At 42.2% G+C, this 20,936-nt stretch overlaps 1 protein-coding gene across 1 annotated transcript; it reads left to right on the top strand.

The window, feature by feature from the left end:
* The first annotated feature begins 10,732 nt into the window (after positions 1–10,732).
* Positions 10,733–18,989, top strand: LOC139374825 (uncharacterized). The gene is made up of 6 exons (XM_071115968.1): positions 10,733–11,239; positions 11,632–11,762; positions 11,965–12,138; positions 16,591–16,782; positions 17,157–17,268; positions 17,631–18,989. The coding sequence occupies exons 1-6, from the start codon at positions 10,951–10,953 to the stop codon at positions 18,581–18,583; spliced, it is 1,851 nt and encodes a 616-aa protein (XP_070972069.1). The 5' UTR covers positions 10,733–10,950; the 3' UTR covers positions 18,584–18,989.
* The last annotated feature ends 1,947 nt before the right edge of the window (positions 18,990–20,936 follow it).

Raw genomic sequence — 20,936 nt, 5'->3', positions numbered from 1 at the left:
GTGGTTGAGGCAAGATATGTTTGCCTGAACCCTTCTGGAGGGCAGGCGTGCTCATGAGGACTGAGTCCAGCTCCATGACATTGAAGGCCACCCTCTGGGTTGGCGTCAGATGACTCTTGTCGTTTACAGTAATCCCCAGCCCGCCGATGTGGGTCAGGAGCATGTCTCTGTGTGACAGGACCTGAGTCCAGACAACCATCCAGATAATTGAGGATCAACAATCCTCGGGACTTGAGAGGTGCCAGGTCAGCATCCATGAACTTTGTGAAAGTGCGGGGTGCCAAGGAGAGCCCAAAGGGAAGATCCTGAATTCGTAAGCTGTCCCTTCAAAAGTGAATCAGAGGTACTGCCATGTGGTCAGCTGCAAACAGCCAGTGAGTTTACTTCCACGCAAGATATTAATACACTTATTATTATTAATACATTTACACATATTACACTTACCAGTGACTTACCAAGCGAACTTCAGGAAGTTTGTACCTCAAACTATATGAACGTCTGCCGAGAAAATGAAAGAGAACGTGTGTCGCGGCCTTGGGGTCTATATATAGGGGCGGACCCCAGTCTTGACAAAGGTGTACACCGGAGTAAATCTGTAAATCCTCGCCTTGGATGTATCCCTCTGTTGCAGAGTGATACCAATATATCGGATTGATTCAATATAGTGAAACATAGCAGGGTATTGCGGAGTAAACTACAGCTGCTGGAACTGAAGGTGGCACGGGAGTTCGCAGAGGACAATGCAAGAGCCCGTCATCCCAGTAGTGTCAAGATCCTCAGTATCTCCTCCAATACCGAGGAGTGGAATGGCCAGAGGTTCGTACAATTTGCGGAAGGCCGAGGCTGACTTGCGGCATTTCCACTAGTTACCACAATCACAAAGTATTGTAACAATTTATAAAGACAATAATGTGCTTTTTTGACCTTCATTTCCAGTTAGGTTAGGTTTAGAATCACATTTTAAGAAGATACATTGTAGAAATAGGATGGGGGGTTATGACTGTGGCTGTGGTAACTAGTGATGACCTGGTTGCGGGGCCTCTTGCGCATGTGTGACTTGCATGGATCCATGAACACCAACATGTGACGTTCATAGGAGCATGTCAAATGAAAGCGGTCTATATTTTTCTGAAATGAAGGCATATATACATGTTCAATCATTTTCCAACCTCAAAATGTTGAATAAACAAAAGCTTTGATTTCTTGTCAAACAGATGGATAAGGGGCCTTAGAAAATGTCTACCAGAATGTCTTAAAAGGTATTAGAAATACATCAAAACACGATGATGTTGAAGACCCATGCCAACATTGCCTTGTGGATTGAAATTCCGTTACCAAAAACCCACATCTTTAAGATATTCTCTCCCTCATGAGGAGAGAGGATCAAATAAAAGTTCAGATGTAATAAGTGAAGGTAGACCTATCAATTAGTTATTGTTTTTACTGATATCAATTTTGTTTCTGAATTATTAAGTGATTAAAACTCAATATATAAAATCAATAATGGAATTTCGTCAATTGAATTGGCTGCAATGAGAAATCCTACTGGTCACAAGCCACAGTTGAGTCACCTGCTACTGTCCTCCCCAGTGACATACTGTTATGTTCAGCTGATAACTGTTTTCTTTCTGTCACCTGGTGGTCAAAGTAAGTGTGTGAATAGTCTGGACAGCCCCTCCCTCTCTCTTTTTTTCTCTCTCTCCAAGTAATGTCACCCCTCCTGGCTCTTACTGACACCTACCCATGAGCCCCATCTTTCCATTTATTGCAACCAGCTTGCTCACTCACTGAGCACAGACTGACCACATGTCTACATTTATTCTGTCTGCCCTGGCATTGATTTTGAAGTCCACAGACGCCAGTTTATGTTCCTGTCCGGACCAGCCTTTATTTTAATGTCCGTAGACGTCTGGACCGCCCTTCATTTTTCCGAACATTGACGTTCATGATTGGTTCAGATTTTGTCCCATCCGGACCAATTCTGAACCAGTCACAGACGTCTATGTTTCACATGTTTGGACAGTACAGTAGAGTATAGTTCAGTACAGTCCTGTACTGTTGAGTAGAATAGAGTGGAGTAGAGTTCAGAAGAGCACACTGGAGTTGAGTACACTAATGTACTGTACTCTATTGAGCTCTACTGTGCTGTACGTTGATGTTCAAACTTGTGAGACATAGAGGTCAATAGCTGGTTCAGATTTGATCTGGGCTGGACCAACCAAATTTGGTCTTGGTTTATGGCGGAGCTCATTAAAATAATAGCCTGTATGTAGAATAATACCCAAATATGCAAAGGAGGATATTGCTTATTTCTATCTTAGTGTACCAATTTATTATACATCACCATGAAGAGAATTACATTCATATCAATAAATAAGCATTTCTGTATAGTATATTGTGTCATGTCATAGCTGACACCCCATTCTTTCTGCAGACATCTTTGAATCTTAGCAGATATTTATGATTTTGGAAAACGTGGTCACACAAACTGAGAGAGATTTTCCCAAAATTATTTTACTTAACTTTTCATCTGCACAGTTCCTCCAGTAAATGTGTTTTTGTACAAATGTTCCTATACATTGTTAAAAGTATGCCTTATGCATAGAGTTGTATAAACTGTTCAATCAATGGTTTTTCGTTTGGCATACATTTTAGGGGAAAATTCTAAGTCTCAGTCTCCGTTACCATGGAATTGCCCATTTGTTAACCACATATGGTTAACCAGAATTGGGTCTTGGTCAGTTTTTGGATAGTATGCAATAATTCCCCTGATTACTTAGCTATCTTGCACAAAGACACAATATCATATTCTAACCACATTCTTGATTTACCTGCATTTCCTATTATTTACTAATTGAAAACAATATGATGCATAGAACATAATCAATCGATCTATGAATAGTATATCAAGAAGTTATGCGAAGTGTTACCTTACATCCTTGCCAATTCTAGACAGTGTCAAATAATAGTGTGCAATATAACTTTGAGCATTGACAGTAGTGTCATGCCTTTACTGTGATTAAATGAGATTACATTTTCAAATCGATTACCTAATGTTTAATTATTTGATTAAATTAATCAGGCAATAACTAACTCATTAGGAATCCGGGGCACCACGGAAGCATTAGTTTAAAAAGAGCGGCTATCTTCCGAATCCACAGATCTGATGATATTTTATATCAATACCAGTCAATCATTAATTATTCTTTACCTTCTATCAGTCTCATCTGAACGTAGTAAAATTATTATTTTTTAAAAATCTTCACGAACCCTAGTATAAATTATGAATCAGCAACATACAAATTGGCTCAATTATGTATTTACTAACTAACTAAATAATCACAGAATACATAACAAACAAACAGTAGATATTGGTTACTAACAATGATAGAAAAGTCCCTAGTGGGCTAAGCCGATATGACGGCTTGGTAGACAAAGGGAAGGGAGTGTGGACTGAGAGAGCGAGAAAGACAACATGGATTCAGGACATGAAGTTGAAGTCAAAGTCTTTCGTGGTTGTAGGTGGTTAGAATGGATACTTCAGAGTACCATTCAGAAATATTCTCATAGATCGCTGTTTCTGCAGTTGTCTGTATTCTCGACCTAGATTTACGTAATTTCTGGCTGCAGACTAGTAATTATACGTCTAAGATTTGCTCTTATTCTGTAAGAATCGATAGTCTCAGAGTTTAACCATTTCCAGCCATGTAGCCAATACTCCACGAGGTATAATCTTGTCATTTGGTAGAGTTGTAAATTTAAACCACTTCACACACCAGCGTCACCCAGCATTTTGGTCTTAGAAATTCAACCATTTGCAACCTTAGTTTACATTTGTGTTTGCGTGGTCTGGTGTGAATCTCATCAGGAGTGGGTTTTATACGTTTCAGTAAAAAAGGGCGGTTCCATGAAGCCTAATGTGATGTCTGGGTTCACGGGGGTGTGGCCACTGACTAGTTAATCTTTATATGAAAATCCACACTCTCATTTAGAAGGTTATCACATTACATCTTTAAACATTAAACTATTTGTGAAATCACATACATTTCACAATATTTAGATGTAATCCTGACAGCTGGGAAATGTACATCTTAAGAGATACCGTTATGTGTGTTTCCTGTCCTTTATGAGATCACCAAATGAAACACACTCAACATAACTGTCCCTTAAGTCCCACATTTTCAAAAGTAGAAAGAATGTTTAATTCTCCCATTTTGGGGATTTAGGAGTTTGGCCAAGTGAAGTCCTTTGTTCTCTCTGTGCTCTCTCCCTCTCTTTCTGCATGACCAGGGGGAGAGAGTGCTGATGAGGGGAGTGGAACCTCACACCAGCACATTATCATGATAGAGGTTAGTGTAATAGCATTACATCAAAATTACCGTACATCAAATGTGGCCAGTTTTTTTCAGAAAGGCTCCCCTCAGCTATTCACTTGCTTAAATGTACATCCTTAAATGTACATTTCTGCCATAGGGGAGCTTGTGAGACCTACTATATTGTTATCCAATTCAACTCATGTACCGGTAATAACCTCCTCTCTTCTTGTCAGTTTGCAGTTGCAGGTCCTGGAGGATCGTCTCTGGTCAAGCAGGAGAGGACTGAAGGAGAGACATCCAGACTGAAGCTGCTGAAGCGCACCCTGTAGCCACGGAAGACCTCACCAGCGCCGCCCAGGACCCGACGGGGCATCGCAGCATTTCTCCTCCTCCTCCTAAACATGTCTGTCCTCACTCGCTCTCGCATCATTAACTCCACAACTGCTAGTAAATTCACAAATGCTTTTCTATCCCTTAACACTGATCCTGTTATTTTCTTCACACCAATGATTTGGTGAACAGTTTCAATGACATACTGTATGTCAGGCTGCTTTAGACTCAGTTATAACTAAGAATAAATTGTCTGCCAGTGTCTCACCCAGGTTAAATGAACACACTCGTGGTTGGAAAAAATGAAATTAAAAAGGCTGAACATAAATGGAAGGCCTGCAAACTTCAAGTATTCTATGAGATAATGAAGGATCTGATAAGAAATTATAATGTTGCTCTTATGCTACTCCTCTACACTGAACTACTTCTCTACCTTGATCTACTTCTCAACCCCGATCTCTAAGAACTCCCACAACTTGAAAATTCTGTTTAAGAAAATTGAGCGTGTTGTTGGTGTCCCTCAGGGGTCAATTCTGGGCCCCATCCTTTTTTCCCTGTATATGCTTCCCCTTGGTGACATCACCCGCAATCATAACATTCAGTTTCACTACTATGCGGATGACACGCAGCTCTATTTACCAATCAGACCCAGTGACCAAGCTAGCGTAGCTACCCTTCACAGGTCTCTTGCTGACATCAAATGTTGGATGTTTGACAATTTTTCTCCGGATTAATGATTTTTTTTTAAATCTGAGGTTGTTGTATTTGACCCCCACCTTGCTAGAACTCCGATTGTAGATATTGGTATTTTATCCACAAATGTAAAGCCTATGGCCTTAAACCTTGAGGTCTTCTTTGGCCCTGACCTAAACCTTGATCTGCATGTAAAAAAAACGTGTCAATTTCTGCTTTTATCATCTAAGAAATATAGCTAAAGTCAAGTCTTTTATCTCAGTCACTGATCTGGAGAAACTTATAAATGCCCTTATTTCCTCAAGACTAGATAATATACAGTACCAGTCAAAAGTTTGCACACAGCTACTCATTCAAGGGGTTTTCTTTATTTGTACTATTTTCTACATTGTAGAATAATAGTGAAGACATCAAAACTATGAAATAACACATTTGGAATCATGTAGTAACCAAAGAAGTGTTAAACAGATCAAAATATATTTTATATTTAAGATTGTTCAAAGTAGCCACTCTTTGCCTTGATGACAAGTGGAAAACGGTTAAAGACCTAGAGAATAAACCCTCCTCCTTAATGTTGATGATTGTTACTGACAAGAAGCACATGGCTGAGCTCTTTAATCACCACTTCATTAAGTCATGATTCCTATTTGACTCAGCCATGCCTCCCTCCCCATCCAACATTTCCCACCCCTTCTAATGCGACTATCCCCAATGCTTCTCCCTTTTTTTCCCCTGCCCCGCTACAAAGTTTCTCCCTGCAGGCAGTCACGGAGTCCGAGGTGCTAAAGGAGCTCCTTGAACTTGACCCCCAAAAAACCTCTGGGTCAGATGGTTTAGACCCTTTCTTCTTTAAGGTTGCTGCCCCTATCATTGCCAAGCCTGTCTCTCCTTTCAGGGGAGGTTCCCATTGCTTGGAATGCAGCCACAGTTCGTCCTTCATTTAAAGGGGGAGATCAAACTGTTATAGGCCTATTTTGATTTTGCCCTGTTTATCAAAAGAGTTGGAAAAACTTGTCAATAATCAACTGACTGGCTTTTTCGATGTATATAGTATTCTTCCGGGTATGCAATCTGGTTTCTGCTCAGGTTATGGATGTGTCACTGCAACCTTAAAAGGTCCTCAAAGATGTTACCATTGCCCTTGATTCTAAGCAATACTGCTATTTTTATTGACTTGGCCAAAGCTTTTGATACGGTAGACCATTCCATTCTTGTGGGCCGGCTAAGGAGTATTGGTGACTCTGAGGGGTCTTTGGCCTGGTTTGCTAACTACCTATCTCAAAGAGTGCAGTGTATAAAGTCAGAAAAACTGCTGTCTCAGCCACTGCCTGTCACGCTCTTCTCAATTTACAACAACATAGTTCAGGCAGTAGGAAGCTCTCTCATTCATTTATATGCAGATGATAGTCTTATACTCAGCTGGCCCCTCCCCAGATTTAGTGTTAAATGGTCTACAACAAAGCTTTCTTAGTGTCCAACACGCTTTCACTACCCTTAACCTTGTTCTGAACATCTCCCCCTTTAAATGTGGTTTGGTAAGAAGAATGTTCCTCTTCCCACAGGTGTTATTACTACCTCTGAGGGTTTAGAGCATGAGGTAGTCACCTCATACAAGTACTTGGGAGTATGGCTAGATGGTGCACTGTCCTTCTCTCAGCACATATCAAAGCTGGAGGCTAAAGTTAAATCTGGACTTGGTTTCCTATATCGTAATCGCTCCTCTTTCAACACAGCTGCCAAACTAACCCTGATTCAGATGACCATCCAACCCATGCTAGATTACGGAGACATAATTTATAGATCGGCAGGTAATCTTTCGGCCATCAGATTTGCCACCAATGCTCCTTATAGGACACATTACTGCACTCTATACTCTTCTGTAAACTGGTCATCTCTGTATATCTGTCGCAAGACTCACTGGTTGATGCTTATTTATAAACTCTCTTAGGCCTCACTCCACCCTATCTGAGATATCTACTGCAGCAAGTCACATTCTGTTAAAGGTCCCCAAAGCACATGCATCCCTGGGTCGGTCCTTCCTCTCTTCAGTTCGATGCAGCTCGCGACTGGAACGAGCTGCAACATACACTCAAACTGGACAGTTTTATCTCAATATCTTCAAAGACTCAATCCTGGACACTCTTACTGACAGTTGTGGCTGCTTTGTGTGATGTATTGTTGTCTCTACCTTCTTGCCCTTTGTGCTGTTGTCTGTGCCCAATAATGTTTGTACCATGTTTTGTGATGCTACCATGTTTTGTGATGCTACCATGTTTTTGTTATGTTGTGTTGCTGCCTTGCTATGTTGTTGTCTTATGTCTCTCTTTATGTAGTGTTGCGTTGTCTCTTGTTGTGATGTGTGTTTTGTCCTATATTTATATTGTATTTATTTAAATTTTTTAATCCCAGGCCCCGTCCCCGCAGGAGGCCTTTTGCCTTTTGGTAGGCCGCCATTGTAAATAAGAATTTGTTCTCAACTGACTTGCCTAGTTAAATAAAGTTTAAATAAAAAAATATTAGAGCCGAATTGTAGAGTGACAGTGAAATGAAGCAATCACCTTTTGACTTGCAATGGGTGGGACCATTTGAAATAAAAGTGACATGTCACTACTGACAGAGCCAATAGCAAGCAGAAGCCTAGTTTTACCATGCTTGAGCTAACTTTTGTTGCAGTGTGTAACAATGGTTGCGGCTGTAGCAGGTGTTATCAGGAGGATCTGGTGGATAATTTGTTAGCATCGCATTTTTCAAGACTAACTTTCAACTATAAGTTAAATATTGGTGCATCTCGTCACTTCCCGTTGAACGCGGAGAGCTCGGTTTGTTGTTTTGGAAAGTTTTCAAAGTCTATTGAAAAAGTTTGGTTGCTAACTACCTTTTGAGTTTGGACCCCGTGACGCGGTTGGCATCCCATGTATATGTACTGACATGTATGTGTAACTGATAGATGCACACACACTACATATGAATGTTTTTAAATGTATGTAAATTATAAAGTATTTAATGTATTTTTTGTTATGTCAGACCCCAGTAAGACTAGCTGTCGCCTTTGGCTAATGGGGATCCTAATAAATCAAATCAAAAACTAGTAAAGAGTTTTGAAAGGTATTTTCAAGTTAACAATTATGAGTGTTATCCGTGGATGACGATGTAAGAAAACCAATAAACTGTACTGCTGGGTTTGTACTCTTCAGTGCTAACAATATGTCAACCTGGGCCAGTACTGGTTTCAAAAGACCTAGACAGTTTTACAAGTCAGCTCTGCATCACCAAAACTCAACTTCACACCACACCTGTGAGCTATGGTGAGTTCAAAAACATTTGGGGACACGAGTAGACCTTCAAAGTATTGGCACAGTGTTACGATGTGGCCGCAGTCATGGCCTCTGGTCTAAACGGAGTACAAGCAAAAGTCAAAGAAACAATATCACAGGCTCAGTTCATGCATTATTATGCCCACACTTTTAACCTGGTTATGTCACAAGGTGCTGTAAAGTTGAAAGACAACGATTTTTTTCAACTCCATCTTTGCGTACTCTTACATTTTATCTTATACATTCAAGGACCACAAAAGGCTCATGTTCCTTGTCCTCCTTGTCCCACAACAGCTCCCCAGATGTAGTAAAACCTTACCCAGTGCTGTATCCTTAAGTCTTTAGGAAAGCTTTGGGCTCAACTATGATCTGTTGCGGCTCAACTGAACTCATAGTAATGTACTCCATGTCTGACTTCGAGGGTAGGATTCCGGCCAATCTTATCCATGTTCTCCGGCAGAAGAGGCTGAAAAAGAGTATGTACCAACTGTATCTGCTTACCTGTCTGGATTTTACCATTCCTGTGTCCACATTCTCCGCCCTGAAACGGATCAAGACCTACTCTAGGAATACCACCGGACCGGCCTGACTGTGAGCTTTGGCTTTGATCTCAATTGAGAAAGTACTTCTCTCAGATTTAAAATTTAAGGACAGCTCTAGACCTTTTCCACATTTTGTTGTTACAAATTGGAATTAAAACAGATTTAATTGTCTTTTTTTCCCAACAATCTGCACAAAATACTCTGTCAAAGTGGAAGAAAAATTCTAACATTTTTGAAAGATGAATGAAAAGTAAAATACGAATCTTGATTAGATACGTTTAATACATGTTAGAATCACCTTTGGCAGCGATTACAGCTGTGGGTCCTTTTGGGTAAGTCTCTAAGAGCTTTGCACACCTGGATTGCACAATATTTGCCCATTATTTAATTCTTCAAGCTCTGTCATGTTGGTTGTTGATCATTGCTAGACAGCCATTTTCAAGTCTTGCCATTGATGTTCAAGCTGATTTAAGTCAAAACTGTAACTAGGCCACTTAGGAACATTCAATGTTGTCTTGGTAAGTAATTCCAGTGTATATTTGGCCTTGTGTTTTAGGTTATTGTCCTGCTGAAAGGTTAATTTGTCTCCCACTGTCTGGTGGAAAGCAGACTGAACCATGTTTTCCTCTAGGATTTTGCCTGTGCTCTATTCTGTTTATTTTTATAAAAAGTCCTTGCCGATGACAAGCATACCCAGCATACCTGTTTTATTTGCTGTCCATGGTCCTGAATCAATAGTTAGGCGTATGTGTGGCTGAATTTATTCCACCTCTGTGCGAGTGTGTCTTATGGAACTGTTTCTGTGAAATGATGTATGGCTTTTAGGCCGTATATATCACATGGAGAATTAACGTAGCAGGTTAAGAGAACTAGGTTAAGTTTAGGACAAGGATTAGGGTTAGCTAAAATGCATTAAAAAATATATACTTTATGGGGCGCAGTAGATTTTAGGCGGGTATTCCCTGGAAAATATGCAATTTTTAAATGTATTTCTTGAAGTTCTACACAGTTTGACTTATATTGCCTCTATTGAGGGATGTTTTGCTGTATGCTGTTTTATATCTACTCTCATGCTATTCTTCACATTTTGCCATGATGATGAGAGATTTTTCCTGCTACCAAGACCAAAGTAGGCACATTTGCTATTTAATGTGGCAAAACTATGGTAGAGTTGAAAAATGCAATAGAAACACATTTAACATTAAATTTAGCTTTCTGTAAATGAAAAATTAAGGGAAAAAGTAATCATGCACTGATTTTTATCCACAAGTCAGTTTGGTGGAAACACAATGCTGGTGGGAAAAATGGGCATATTTTCTTTATGCAGATTTTTGAATTTTCGCATGAAAATCTGTCGCCAATTTTTTGGGAAATCTAGCTACAAAGTGTAATTAATTCACACTCCAGAACAGTAGGCGACAATTAGTTGGAAATCTAGCTACAAAGTGTAATGAATTCACGCTCCAGAACAGTGGGCGAACGCAGCAGGCGGTGGCATACCACCCCTAACGATTTTTTTGCGGACCGCCATAATACCATAGAAGAAGAAGTAAACGGAAGTGAACGGTGACCAAGAATCATTTCCACGTTAGGGTTTTGTTATTTCAAAGTTTTTTTTAACACCCTGGAACTCAATATGACAAATTTCACTACACAGCATCACATACCTACCCTAGGTAGTGTTTAGTTCGCGTTGGAGACCAGACTTGGTTGATAGATGTTATCTAGGTAACTCTAGCCAGCTAGTTGCTAACAATGGCTAACTCTAACGGTATGGTTTTTCACACTCAAATAGCCTCCATCATGGAGGTGCTAGCAAATGCAGCCGTGGCAGAGATCTGTAAAGTCGTAGACGACGACTATGCAGTGTTTCGTTTGGAAATTTCTCAAAGCCAGAAAGAAAATAGGGGATTGCGGAGGAAACTACAGCTACTAGAACTGAAGGTGGCACGGGAGCGCACAGAGAGGACAATGCGAGAGCGCGTTTTCGCCAGTCGTCCCAGTACTTTCAACATCCTAGACCGATACAGAGGAATGGCAAGAGGTACATTTTGCAAAGGCGTGGGTGCGCGGCCTGTCGCCGTTCTATAGCTATAGAACAGTGCCTGTCGCCTAGTTCCCCTCTGCACGTGTGACTTGTGTTAACGAGAATTGGGTGTTGGATAGTATTCTATAATTCCTCTGATTGCTGAGCTATCTTGCACAAAGATACAATATCGTATTCTAACCAGATTCTTGATTTACTGTATTTCCTATTTACTAATTGAAAACAATGATGCATGGAACATAATCAACCTATAAATAGTATATCAAGAAGTTGAGAAGTGTTACCTTACATCCTGGCCAATTCTAGACAGTATCAATAGTATACAATATACTGTTGAGCATTGACAGTTGCTAACCTAACCACTTTTTTTCCCCCAATCGCTCTCTCAGGTGAAGGACATCTGACTGGAGGCCACAGGAGCTTTGTGAAGCCAGCGGGACACAATAAATGGAGAGAAGACCAAACAATCATTGTTGATGAGAGGAGTGGAACCTCAACCCAGCATGTTGTTGTGATAGAGGTCAGTGCAATATTGTCACATTAAAATTACAGTACATCAAATGTGGCCAGTTCATTTCAGAAAGGCTCCCCTCAGCTATTCACTTGCTTACATGTACGTCCTCATTTATCTTCCATAGAGGAGCTTGTGAGACTTCACTACAACATTGTTATCCAATAAAACTCATGTACCGGTAATAACCTCCTCCCTTTTCTTGTGTCAGTCTGAGGGTGCAGAGGCTACAGGTCCTGGGTTGAAGCAGGAGATGACTGAAGTAGTGGAGGACCCACGGCACAGCGGAGACGTCCAGACTGGAGCGGCAGGGGAGCCCCCTGTAGCCACAGAGAACCCCACCACCACCCCAGCGCAGTCCAGGACCCAACGCAGCATCATGGAGGTTAGTGGAACACCGAACGCCGTCCTCAAGTTAGAGACCGACACCAAGACTTTAACTGTAACACACAGGCTCTTACATACAGGATCTGACCACAGATCAGACCCAGAGAGACTGGGGCTGGGGAAGCTAAGCTGTCATCCAGAGCCAAAGGACAATTCATCAATCAATGGCAATATATTTGGAGTCTATTTAGTGACAAAAAAAGGGGTTAAATACATGTAGAAAATTACAAATGTTTCCTAATCTTTTTTATATCTCTCAGATATAGGACAGACACTTCAGAACGAACTTACTTTAGATTTTCTTTGGAGGGTCTATCTGTTGTACATTGTAGTGAATCTCATATTCATTGCGTTTGTGTGGGCTAATAGCAGTAAGGTCCAACATTTTATTTTTTTCAAAAACATTTTTTTTTGGGGGGGGATACTTCAAGGGGTCTTAAAATTCAAAATCAAATAGTAAAATTATCCTTGGTATGGCCTTCTTAAAACAATTCCATATAGTTTAGTAGAATCCCTCCCACCCTGGCTTAGACTGTTATGGGTTAAACTGACAGGCTTTTCTTTAGAGGAATGGGGTGGAAACTACCACTTCTTAGAAGCCTGTTTCAAACTGTGGGCTTCCTGTATAGATCGGTGATGAGTGTGTCATTTTCTTTAGTGATCTGAATGCCAAGGAAGCTGACACTATTGTAATCAAAGTCCACTGTGAAATGAAATGATCATTTGATTTATTAAGAAACTCATTGAACATCAAGCTCAGTGAGAGTCCCATCAAATAATACCAATATATCATCTATATAACATTGATATAGTTTGATCATGGATTAAAAAAAGGGATTCTGATCAGGGTTGGGAATGTGATCATGCTCTAAGCCAGTAGTTCCCAACCTTTTTCGGTTGTTGTACCACCAACTGAATTTTGCTCTGCCCGGAGTACCCCTGAAGTGTCACCTCGTGTGCATTTTACCAGTAAGTCTATGGTCTCATGAGTCTTCTCAAGTACCCCCTGGGGTCCTAGTAACCCTGGTTGGGAACCACTGCTCTAATTGTCCCATATAAAGATTACCATAATCGGGTGCCATCGTACTCCCCATAGTGGTTCCATTTGTTTGTTAGAAAAAGTCACTTCTAAACGTGAAACAGTTAGTGTGGCAAAAAAGTATTTAGTCAGCCACCAATTGTGCAAGTTCTCCCACTTAAAAAGATGAGAGGCCTGTAATTTTCATCATAGGTACACTTCAACTATGACAGACAAAATGAGGGGAAAGAAATCCAGAAAATCACATTGTAGGATTTTTTATGAATTTATTTGCAAATTATGGTGGGAAATAAGTATTTGGTCATTAACAAAAGTTTACCTCAATACTTTGTTATATACCCTTTGTTGGCAATGACAGAGGTCAATTGTTTTCTGTAAGTCTTCACAAGGTTTGCACACACTGTTGCTGGTATTCTGGCCCATTCCTCAATGCAGATCTCCTCTAGAGCAGTGATGTTTTGCGGCTGTTGCTGGGCAACACAGACTTTCAACTCCCTCCAAAGATTTTCTATGGGGTTGAGATCTGGAGACTGGCTAGGCCACTCCAGGACCTTGAAATGCTTCTTATGAAGCCACTCCTTCGTTGCCCGGGCGGTGTGTTTGGAATCATTGTCATGCTGAAAGACCCAGCCACGTTTCATCTTCAATGCACATGCTGATGGAAGGAGGTTTTCACTCAAAATCTCACGATACATGGCCCCATTCATTCTTTCCTTTACACGGATCAGTCGTCCTGGTCCCTTTGCAGAAAAACAGCCCCAAAGCACGATGTTTCCACCCCCATGCTTCACAGTAGGTATGGTGTTCTTTGGATGCAACTCAGCATTCTTTGTCCTCCAAACACGACGAGTTGAGTTTTACCAAAAAGTTCTATTTTGGTTTCATCTGACCATATGACATTCTCCCAATCTTCTTCTGGATCATCCAAATGCTCTCTAGCAAACTTCAGACGGGCCTGGACATGTACTGGCTTAAGCAGGGGGACACGTCTGGCACTGCAGGATTTGAGTCCCTGGCGGCGTAGTGTGTTACTGATGGTAGGCTTTGTTACTTTGGTCCCAGCTCTCTGCAGGTCATTCACTAGGTCCCCCCGTGTGGTTTTGGGATTTTTGCTCACCGTTCTTGTGATCATTTTGACCCCACGGGGTGAGATCTTGCATGGAGCCCCAGATCGAGGGAGATTATCAGTGGTCTTGTATGTCTTCCATTTCCTAATAATTGCTCCCACAGTTGATTTCTACAAACCAAGCTGCTTACCTATTGCAGATTCAGTCTTCCCAGCTTGGTGCAGGTCTACAATTTTGTTTCTGGTGTCCATTGACAGCTCTTTGGTCTTGTTTGGAGTTTGGAGTGTGACTGTTTGAGGTTGTGGACAGGTGTCTTTTATACTGATAACAAGTTCAAACAGGTGCCATTAATACAGGTAACGAGTGGAGGACAGAGGAGCCTTTTATTATTATTTATTTTATTTTATTTTTAGCCCTTTTTCTCCCTTATTTCGTGGTATCCAATTGTTGTAGTAGCTACTATCTTGTCTCATCGCTACAACTCCCGTACGGGCTCGGGAGAGACGAAGGTTGAAAGTCATGCGTGATACACAACCCAACCAAGCCGCACTGCTTCTTAACACAGCGCGCATCCAACCCGGAAGCCAGCCGCACCAATGTGTCGGAGGAAACACCGTGCACCTGGCAACCTTGGTTAGTGCGCACTGCGCCCGGCCCGCCACAGGAGTCGCTGGTGCGCGATGAGACAAGGACATCCCTACCGACCAATCCCTCCCTAACCCGGACGACGCTAGGTCAATTGTGCGTCGCCCCACGGACTTCCCGGTCGCGGCCGGTTACGACAGAGCCTGGGCGCGAATCCAGGGACTCTGATGGCACAGCTGGCGCTGCAGTAGAGCGCCCTTAACCACTGCGCCACCCGGGAGGCCCAGAGGAGCCTCTTAAAGAAGAAGTTACAGGTCTGTGAGAGCCAGAAATCTTGCTTGTTTGTAGGTGACCAAATACTTATTTTCCACCATAATTTGCAAATAAATTCATAAAAAATTCTACAATGTGATTTTCTGGATTTCTTTTCTCATTTTGACTGTCATAGTTGAAGTGTACCTATGATGAAAATTACAGGCCTCATCTTTTTAAGTGGGAGAACTTGCACAATTGGTGGCTGACTAAATACTTTTTTGCCCCATTGTATTTGTGAGTAACAGCTCTGCTAGGTCTCTGGTACATGAGGAGCTAGGCCAAGATTCTATAGGGCGTTTTTCAAAAAAGAAGCTAGTGGCCTCTTGTCCAATTTAGTGGGGTATTTATGTGTATAGGCTTTCAAACATCAAAACGGGCCACTGATATTAGCATTTTTCATGCATCATGTCCAAATCATCCAAAAGTATCTCAAATTGATTGTGAAGCTCAACAAAGTCACATCTTTCCAATGTCTTGAACGGGATTTGTACCACAAATGCTAAAACGTTAGCATTTTGAGACTCGGAGGTTGTGACTTGGTTTTGACTCGAATAATAGTGACTTGGTCCCTCCCACCTCTGGTTTAGAGACACAGACTGATCTGTCTATAGGGGACTGGAACCAGTACAGTAGTAGTGTAAACTCAGAAGGGTGTCTAGATAAGAAAGGGGAGGGTCTGGTCGTAGATGAGGTGAAAGTGGAGGGTGACATTCCTCCCACATGGAATCCAGATAGTCACCTAGGAGACGGATACTCACAGGGCAGAGATTTCTTAGATTACAGTGAAAGTTTAGCGACAAATCTAAATGTTGCGACCCACTCCCCTTTACACACATTCAGCAATCGCGACCCAGTGTCCACATCGTTTCTTATTTTTAATCAGGTATTGAACTCAAACGACAGGGCTAGAGCTCAGGTTCAGGGGGGGGGGGCCACATCAGGCAACAGTAAAGAGAAACGGTTCCTCTGCATGTTCTGTAACAAAGGCTTCAGCTGCTCCCAGAAGGTGGAGATCCACCAGAGTGTCCACACAGGGGTGAAACCCTTCAGCTGTACCCAGTGTCACATGTGCTTTACAGAGGCTGGCAGCCTGAAGAGGCACTAGAGGAACCACACAAGGGAGAAATTGTACAGCCGCCCCCAATGTGAGAAGAAGTTCTCCCGCCAGCACCAGCTGAAGATCCTCACTGGAGAAATGCAGTTCGCCTGTACACACTGTGAGAAGAGGTTCTAAATAGCGGACTTATATTTACACACATCATCATATTTATGTCCACCATGATGAGTTTAACAATAATGAAGTCATTCTGTAACTACAGTATAGGACTCAAATGTAGTGGGGAAGCGTAAACACTCCATGTTGAACATGTTTATTATCTGTGTGTGTGTGTGTACGTACCTGAGGGAGTATGTCTGTTTAATCTGTATCACCTTTCTCTTCCAGGATGAGGGTCCAGAGGTGCTGCTGGTGAAGGATGAGGGTCCAGAGGTGCTGCTGGTGAAGGATGAGGGGTGTGAGGAGGGTCTACGGAACCCTGAGGGGACCATGATCATGGAGGACAACCAGACTACACCTCCTCCTGAATCCACAGAGGAACCAGCTGAGTTGCACAGGACCACACTCAGTCTCGCTGAGGTGAGCCCACTGCAAACTACTGTCTGAATGGTATTAGGTCAGGGTCTGTATCCACAAAGCCTCTCATTGCAGGAGTGATGATCTAGGATCAGTTTACCCTTTTAGATCATAATGAATAGGATTATATGGAAAGATCAGCACTTCTACTCTGAGACTCTTTGTGGATACGGGCCCAGTTCTTGATTAATTTTGTCTAAAGTGTGGGACCATGCCTCTGATCAAAGCATTAAATAAAGTGTAATGTAATCAAATCAACTAACATGTTTGCATAGTACTCATAGCAATCCCTTGTTGCCCAATCAGAATATGCTCCATAGCAGGTGCTCATATCAGATTTCTTGATCCAAAATCCTCTCACTCTGTATCTCTTACAGCCAGTAGACATGGAGGATGGGAAGCCTGATCTGCTGCTAGTCAAAGAGGAGACAATAGAAGACGAACCAGAGAGCATTGACCTGCTGAGTGGACTAAAGAAGGGGGAGCAAGGTAAAGGAGAAATACATATAGCCCATTGTCTTACGTCAGCTGACGTCACTCCAACACCACGCTCGTTCCTCCTCATAGTACCGGTTTCAATTCAAGTGCCAATGCCGTTTATCAAACTCCAGGTGGTGCTTTGGCCAGATGACTTGAAAATAGAGCTCTTTGGCGTCGAAAAAATGAAACATGGAAGCATATGCAAAAAAAAGTACCTCATACCTACGGTAAAATATGGTAGTAGAGCTTTGATGTTATGGGGCTATTTTGCTGTTCCTGTTTTTGCTTTATCTTTATCAGCGGTGCCAATAATTTGGGACCCGAGTTCTCTTCCATGTCTGTAAAGTCTATTTTGTAACCTCTTCCTGTAGATGGTTGGCTGGAGGCTAACAGTGGAGACTGGATGGCCATCTTGGATTCCCAAACCCAGACGAGTACAGCCAAGGGCTCCAGGGATAACATCAACAAGCCGGCCTGGACCAGAGGCGACATAGTGGCGGCCAGTGGATGGAACAGCGTCCTTACCTCTGGGCTAGGGAGCATTGTTCAACATAACCAGAAACTGACAGTTGAACACAAAACAACATCTAAACTTAATCTCCATGACAACATACTAGTTGAAACCAGGGCACGGTGTAGATTTAGTCCGCTGGGATGGGGAGGTATCCGTATGAGAACAGACACAGACTCGGCTAGCAATTCTCCGTCCTGCTCCTATAGTTGTGATTCAGAGAGACTGATGGCGCCTCAGGTTAATGCCCTAACAGGTTCTGCCTTCAGCCTGCCTTCTAAAGGATCTATCAACTTGAACATTGACCCTGCGACAACACAGACACTCTCTGGCCTTCGTCCTCCTCACACTCTTCTGTTAAACCAGACCTCAGACAATGCCAATGCCTCAACACTTAATGGCTACACAAGTCCATTGACAATTGACAGTAGTAGTAGTATCGCTATCAGCAGATCCAGTGGCAAAGAGAAGCGCTTCCCATGTTCGTTCTGTGGGAAAGCCTTCAGTTTCCCCAAACAGATGGAGATCCACCAGAGGATGCACACGGGGGAGAAACCATTTGGCTGCCAGCTGTGCCGTGCCAGTTTCTCTCAATCGTCCAACCTGAAGAGGCACCAGAGAGTCCACACAGGGGAGAAACCCTACAGCTGCCCCCAGTGTGAGAAGAGGTTCTCCCGCCAGCACCAGCTGAAGATGCACCTGAAGGTCCATACAGGAGAGCGGCCGTTTGCCTGTACACACTGTGGGAAGAGGTTCTCAGAGAGGAGCTACCTCAGGATACACCAGCAGAAAATGCACACGGCCCATGTATAGAGTATAGAGTGACATGTAATGTAATACTAGTTAGTTTGTAGTTAATTCTGTTGGTTTTGGATGTATCGGGAACTGGATGAGCTGAACTGAGGAAAGAATGAGTATGATGAGGCCGAGTAGATGATATGGTGATGGATGGTGTAAAAATGCTTCACTAATTAAGTGACAAACTTTGTCTTTAGGTGTTTTATAGTGAGATAATGATAGTGCCTTAATTCATGAAGTATTGAAGCTGTGTTTAATATTGAACCATTTCCAAAGTATTCTATAGTTACATCAAAGCGAAGGTACCAGATTTACAGAAAAGGTCAATTGTGAGAAGTTTTTCTACTTGTCATGTATCGTTTTGTGCAATACATGTTATTTGTAATGCTATTTGTTTAAATTAAATACTAAATTGACTCTGCTGACTGACCTGATTATTTTTGTATCATTGCAGAGACTGAGTTTGGACTTTAAAAAAACAACTAAAATTGCTCCATATTGTTATTGCTTGGCAGGAAACTAAGTGATACTGGCAATAAACTTTTCTTTCTCCCTTAACCTGACCTCAACCCCTTTCATCACTAATCCATGGTTCTCTCCCCTGATCAATGCTGCCACGTGATTGTTTTCCCTGCACTCAGTACATTCCAAGCTTGATTGCATTCACCATATACCTTCCTCCTACAGATAACCATTAACCTCTGGTGTAGCCCCTCAGCTATAGCACCCCTCGGGTCTCTATTATAACTAATTATTAACATTTAAAGCTCAGAAATTCATACCCATCATTAGGTACAGGCTTGACTGTGGTTAGCATTTTATAACATGTCATGTTTCTGTGTACAGCAAAGAATGTCTTATAAACCTTTATGCATTTCTGTATAATCTTTGTGGTTTCCAGTCCATGAAGATCTGCTGATATCCGGCGTTACTGGTTGGAGAGACTGGACCTCTGAGGTGGCCCCGGATCAGGAGCAGTTACTCTTCCTTCCTGAGTCAGGACCCAACCAAGAGGGACAGAGACTCAACCACACAGAACACAACCGGTGGACTGAACAACCTCAGTCCTGGTGGTCATCAGAGAGACAGGCTCCAGTCAGGGATCCAGTCTGCAGCCCAGACCCTTCTCTCCACAGTCTCAGTGCAGGGATGGAGCAGGGTCTGGGGCTGATAGAGATAGACCCTCCTGGTCCTGTGATACAAAAGCACAGTACTCCTGTTTAAAAGAGCAAGTCACCCTGGGCTTCAGCCTTCACAGATAGTGGTGGGAGAAACCCCTGGTGGTAGTCTATCAGCAGGTCTGTCTTCTCCTTCAGGGTTTCATCTAATGCCTGGTGACTTGGTTCATAGAAGGTCTGGACCTGGATCTAAGCTTCCTCTGTTACCCCACCAATACAGACAGGGTCAGAATTGGTGTTCATCACAAGAGGTGTCTAGCTTATAACACAGCACACAATTCCATCAACACCCAAACAATGGCTCAAGGATGGAGGTCAGAAAACGTCCTCTGCTGTCATTGGGTCACAAAGTGGGAGGCCGAGTATTAGGACGGATTCAGACAAGCCGGCTCATGCGAACTATGTGAAGAGGCACCAGACTGTTCACACCAAGGAGAGGCCTTTCAAGTGCAAACTATGTTACAAGAGCTTCTCCTTCCTGACTAGCCTTATCAGACATAGGAGTGTCCACCAAGGGGGGAAATCGTAGCAGTGTGGCTTGATATGTATGCAGAGGATGTTTGGGAACTATTCTTTAGCTGAAATATTATAGTTATTTGAAGTGTCTTGGTAAGAGGGTAATTAATACCCCGCATTAACCTTTAGTTAACTTGTCATTTGAAACAGGCTTGAGTAAATACTTGTTTTGAGAGACAGTAAACTTAGGCTAGAACAAGGACAGTTTAATATTGATGATGGAATAAAGTCATTATTTTCTACTCTATTCTTGCTAACAAAGAAGTATATTCAGCTTGAAATACCGTGATCATGAATAGGAGTTTGTAATATGCGGTTAATAATACGGTTTTCAATTAACATACGCTCTTTGAGCTGACGTCAGCCAATAAGATCCTTGCTCTTCAGTAAACGGAAGTAAACAGTGACCACGAACAAGTTCCCCGTTAACGTTTTTATTGTTATTTAGATGTTTCTTAAACAATGGTGCTCAAAATGATTAATTTAACTGCACAGTAGCTTACTTAGTGTTTAATTCGCTTTAGAGACGACTCGATAGGTGTTCTGGTAACGCTAGTTAGCTGCTAACAATGGCTAACTGTTTGGTTTTTCACACTCAAATAGCCTCCATCATGGAGGTGTTAGCGAATACAGCCGTGGCAGAGATCTGTAAACTCGTAGACGACGACTATGCA

Source organism: Oncorhynchus clarkii, chromosome 19 (assembly GCF_045791955.1).
Source record: "Oncorhynchus clarkii lewisi isolate Uvic-CL-2024 chromosome 19, UVic_Ocla_1.0, whole genome shotgun sequence".
Classification (NCBI taxonomy): Eukaryota; Metazoa; Chordata; class Actinopteri; order Salmoniformes; family Salmonidae; genus Oncorhynchus; species Oncorhynchus clarkii.
Note: the sequence above shows the minus strand (reverse complement) of the source record. Positions and strands in the feature narration are given on the sequence as shown.

Coding starts and splice junctions, on each gene's coding strand:
- LOC139374825 (XM_071115968.1), top strand. CDS start 10,951: ATGGCTAACTCTAACGGTATGGTTTTTCACACTCAAATAGCCTCCATC. Junction 11,763..11,964: donor AGCATGTTGTTGTGATAGAG/GTCAGTGCAATA, acceptor TTCTTGTGTCAG/TCTGAGGGTGCAGAGGCTAC. Junction 17,269..17,630: donor ACTAAAGAAGGGGGAGCAAG/GTAAAGGAGAAA, acceptor CTCTTCCTGTAG/ATGGTTGGCTGGAGGCTAAC.